Source organism: Buceros rhinoceros, unplaced genomic scaffold, assembly GCF_000710305.1.
Source record: "Buceros rhinoceros silvestris isolate BGI_N320 unplaced genomic scaffold, ASM71030v1 scaffold36701, whole genome shotgun sequence".
In the NCBI taxonomy this organism is placed as follows: domain Eukaryota; kingdom Metazoa; phylum Chordata; class Aves; order Bucerotiformes; family Bucerotidae; genus Buceros; species Buceros rhinoceros.
Genome location: NW_010394272.1, coordinates 1 through 4,113, shown reverse-complemented (window position 1 = coordinate 4,113; position 4,113 = coordinate 1). Strand labels below are relative to the sequence as shown.

The 4,113-nt window shown below is 47.6% G+C and overlaps 1 protein-coding gene across 1 annotated transcript in view; it reads left to right on the top strand.

Annotated features, from left to right (window-relative positions):
- LOC104501388 (serine/threonine-protein kinase WNK2-like) overlaps positions 1-3,718 on the top strand; it is a gene marked incomplete at both ends in the record, with an annotated part of 23,720 nt that extends 20,002 nt beyond the window's left edge. Inside the window, 2 exons of the mRNA XM_010145187.1 lie at positions 58-210; positions 3,524-3,718. Of these exons, the coding sequence (XP_010143489.1) occupies positions 58-210; positions 3,524-3,718 (348 nt within the window). The remainder of the gene's footprint in view (positions 1-57; positions 211-3,523) is intronic.
- Between the last annotated feature and the right edge of the window lie 395 nt (positions 3,719-4,113).

Below are 4,113 nucleotides of genomic sequence, written 5' to 3'. Positions count from 1 at the left end.
TAGAGGCTCTTATCCTGAGGGTTGCTCTTCTCTAAAGCAGTGCTCTCTCTCCTGCAGCCTGGCCTCCCCGCCGTTCCGGCTGCACCTGCGGTGGTGCCCCAGCGGCCCCAGCACTACCAGGATCCAGCGATGCCGTTCCCCGTCGTCCAGCCTACCACCGTCGCCTCCTTGCAGCTGGGGCAGCCGCAGCCGGTGCTGGCCGGCCAGCAGGTGAGGGCTTGGCTTGGGCCAGTTCCATCCCTTTCCTTACCCACGCGCTGCTCCAGCTCTGACCTGCAGCAAGTTTGAAGTGCTTGAAACTATGAAACTGCTACTTGAGAAACTTAGGGATGGGGCAAAGAGTGTTGGGTTTAAGGAATGGAAGAGTAACAGGCTGAGGACAACCGTTGTGTGATACCTTGGAATGCCTTGATGCAGCATAGGGCTTGTCTTCTGTTGTGGCTTGACAGCATTGGCTTGAAGCCTTGCATTGATTGCAGTGTACTATTTTGGTCCTTAAAAAATAGATTTTTGTTAACTTAGTGTTATTAATTATTTGGCATCTCCTTTCTAACAAGTTAGAAGGAGACTGTGGCCTGATGTCAGTAGTCTTTCAATCCTCAGTGATGCTGCCTCTTCTGCACATCAAATAGGGTTCAGTACAGGCATCCAGCCAGCAGCTTTATCTTCCAAGAGAAGAGTCTGTCTACCCAAATTGTCTCCAAATAGTAATTCTTTGTGCATTTTGAATTACCAAATGCCCCCCCTAAACCTCTGTTCCTTAAAGCTATTCACAAAACAGCTCTCTCCAGCTGCTGAGGGGTAACTGCGCAGGCTGCCACCACCTCCTTGTGCAGAGGTGCCACCAGCCTCTGAGGAATGCACCATGTGGTAATCCCTGGCTTGTTTTCGCAGTGCCGCCAAAAGATTGGCTTCTTTCGGTAGAAACTGTTGAAGGGGCTGGGGAGTGTCTGTGTGCTTTGTGAGGGGCATGTGTCACATCTCCCCAGACCTTTCTAGTTACCAACGTTTATTTCACATGCCCGACTCTTCTGAAAGCATCGGTATAGGAACAATGTAATTTGGTCCCCTCAGAAAATAGGTGCTGATGCGACGTTTTGTCATGTATCATTTCTAATGGATGGGGATATTCTCATGGTTTTCTCAGCCAAAAAGCTGTAGTTGATTTTCTCCATGAGTAGATGCTGGTTTGGAATAGGATATTTGCCCAACTTGCTCAGCTTCTTTCTCATGCCCTTTCCTCCCAGTTTCGTTGTCTCTTGAAATAATTCTGTCCCTGTTGGTAAAAGGATTCAATAACTAGGCTGTCTTTGTTTTCAAACCTTGCCAGAAAGCTCAACAAAAGACTGACTTTTTACAGTATTGTTATTACAGAAATAAGAAAATGATAAATTTTCTGTGCAGAACCTCCCGGAACACCTGTCTGTCTCGGAGGCAGAAGTAGGTCTGGTGTTTCTGGAGTCTCCAGGTGTGATGCCATGAGCAGTGGAATCTGCAGTTCTTTTGTTAATAAATGGTAGGGCCAACAATTGCAGGGTCAACAAAAAAGTGGGAATTCAGAGTGAGAAAATTCCTCTGCCTAACAGAATGAAACTTACTGATCTTGTTCGAATACACATGGATGGCTGACGCAGGGGATCAATGTGGCATCTCCTCCTTTTTTTTTTAATTCCAATTTGGTTATCTGTGAATTTATCATGTTAAGATTATAATGAGGCAAAGTTAACGTAATTCATTGGGATGTTTTTCCCTCCCTGTGTCTCATCCAATTCTCAAACATGTTGTAAAGCACAAGTTGAATTTGAAGTGGAGGCTTTAGGAAGCTGCTTAGTTCCATGAGCACAATTTTTTTTTTTCTTTTTAGCACAGTGTCTTCTCGAGTCGAAGGTGGGTTGAACAGCCTGTGTCAGTGTGCTCAACCCACTGTTGGCTGGGGGCAGCCTGTCTGGGCTGGAGATGAACCCGCCAGGGATGGCGAGATACCTGAGCTAGCTTCCAGTGCTGGCATGGTTCGTTAGCTCCAGCCCAGCTCCGTGCGTGCGTGACTGTTCTGCTCCTGAGGTCAGGCTGGGTCTGGCAGGAGCTTCGCATGTTGCTGAGCTCATGCTGTGGGACGAGCAGGGTCCCCAACGCCTTGGGTGGGCTCAATCTCAACCAGTTTGCTCTGTCTCATCACCAGTGCCAGGCCAGCTCCTGCGGAGCCGCTTGTCTGCATCGGCATTGCCATTCCCTTGAGTTTGGGATTTAAACTGGGTAAATGCTGCTGCTTTCCCAAAACCTGGGAGAGCAGAACCCGCAATATGGAGCCTTGTCACTGTTCATTTCTTTAATGTGGCAAGAGGAATACTCGGCCAGGACTAGTAAACGCTGAGGGAGCTGAACCAGGGCTGCGCAGAGTCACTCGGTGCCCTCTCCAGCATGTCTTGCGCTGCTTGTGGCATTCGGCACACTCAGCCCCAGACACTCAAGACCAGTCACCAAATTCTCTTTTGTTCTCTGGTCTTTGTACTGGCAACTTGCCAGTCATGGTTGAATTTTAGCTGTTTAAGGGTGGATGGCATCTTGCTTCCTTGCATTTTTATTGTATTAATACCTGAAAACCGGTTGAAGAATTCTGCCACTAAAAAAGTGCAGAGCAAAATGAATTATGCTTTACGGTGGAGGTGGCAAAGATGAAAGATTATAATGCTTGGCTGTTCATTTGAAGTTAGTTTTTGACCCTCAGGCACGGTGCTGGGTTCCACGTGCAGCAGACTCTGGGTGAAGCAGTCAGTCCTGTGCTCCCAAGTAGGTCAGTCCAGAGCCGACTTGGTGCCTCGGTGCCCTGCTTCTGAAACAGAGGGGTTTTTTTTTTTAAAGTACAGTCAGCATTAATTAGAGGAACAGAGGAGGGAGATGCTGGTAGCATGGAAAATGTGAAAGATTATTTCTGATTATTTTCAGCTTTAACACAAAAAATATTTCTGTCCTGCTGTATAAAATCTGGCAGGCCAGTGGAGCACTGCTTTCCCTGGAATGGTAAAACTGCTTGTTTGGCTGCCACAGCATTGCAGAAATAACTGGGACCCAGCATTTACTATAATTATTGTGTTTTATTCTTGTCTAGATAATAAGGGTTGGGTATTTCAATGACTGCTACGTTATGTAGTCAGCTCTTGAACGCCAGGGTGAGCTGGGTGTAATCTGTAGGAATGCTTTCTTTACTTTGAAGTCTGTACGTGGGGGTTCTATAGGGCCAACTAGAACCATCCCTGGGATCTAAAGAGTCTGAGTCATTACAACCAACCTTCCCAAGAAGTCAGAACTTGTCTCTTCAGGTAATGTATCTTGCATTTATCTGTGCTTTAAACACGGGCCTTTGCACAGTGTTTAAATTCTCTTCTGAGCACCATCCCTACTCCAGGTGACCATTCTGTGCTGACTGTGCGGCTTGAACAAGAGAGAAACGGCAGAGGGGCTGCGTCCAGGGAGCTGGGTCTCTCGTAATATGCAGGCTCTAACCTTCTTTCTTCTTCTTTTCTAGCAGCAACCCATATCGCAGCCAGCTCCTCTGCAGCAGGTTCTTGCCAGCCAGCCCGTCTGCCCGATCCAGCCTGCGACTCACCTGTTACCCCAGTACCAGCCCCAGACCTCGCAGGTGGCAGCCAGCAGCACACCGCTAAAACCCCTTCAGATTTCTACCGTGCCGCCACAGCTTCCGCCAGTGGCCCCTTCCCAGGTAATGCCTTGGAAAGGCGTGTGCGAACACTTCCCTTTGAGGGACGCTGCCCAGCTGATAATTGACATGATTGGCAGCTTTTGTGTGGCTATTTGGAACGCATGCCAGTTTAATTAGTCCGTAAGAATGTCGCTTTTTCCCAATTCCTGTTTATTTCTTTACTATTTGTTTTTGTTTGGTGAAGCAAAAATCTCCTTTGTGAGTAATCCTGTGTCATGTCTAGAGAATCCAGTTAGCGGCAGTTACAGAATCGCAGTAATTGCATTTATTTATTTCTTTTTTTGCACCTTCCCCTCTGGCACACTCTCTTCCCCATCCCAGGCTCCAGAGCATGACAAGATGCCCATTTTTTTTCTTTTTCTGAGCTCCTGACTTCACCAGTTTGTTTCCCCACC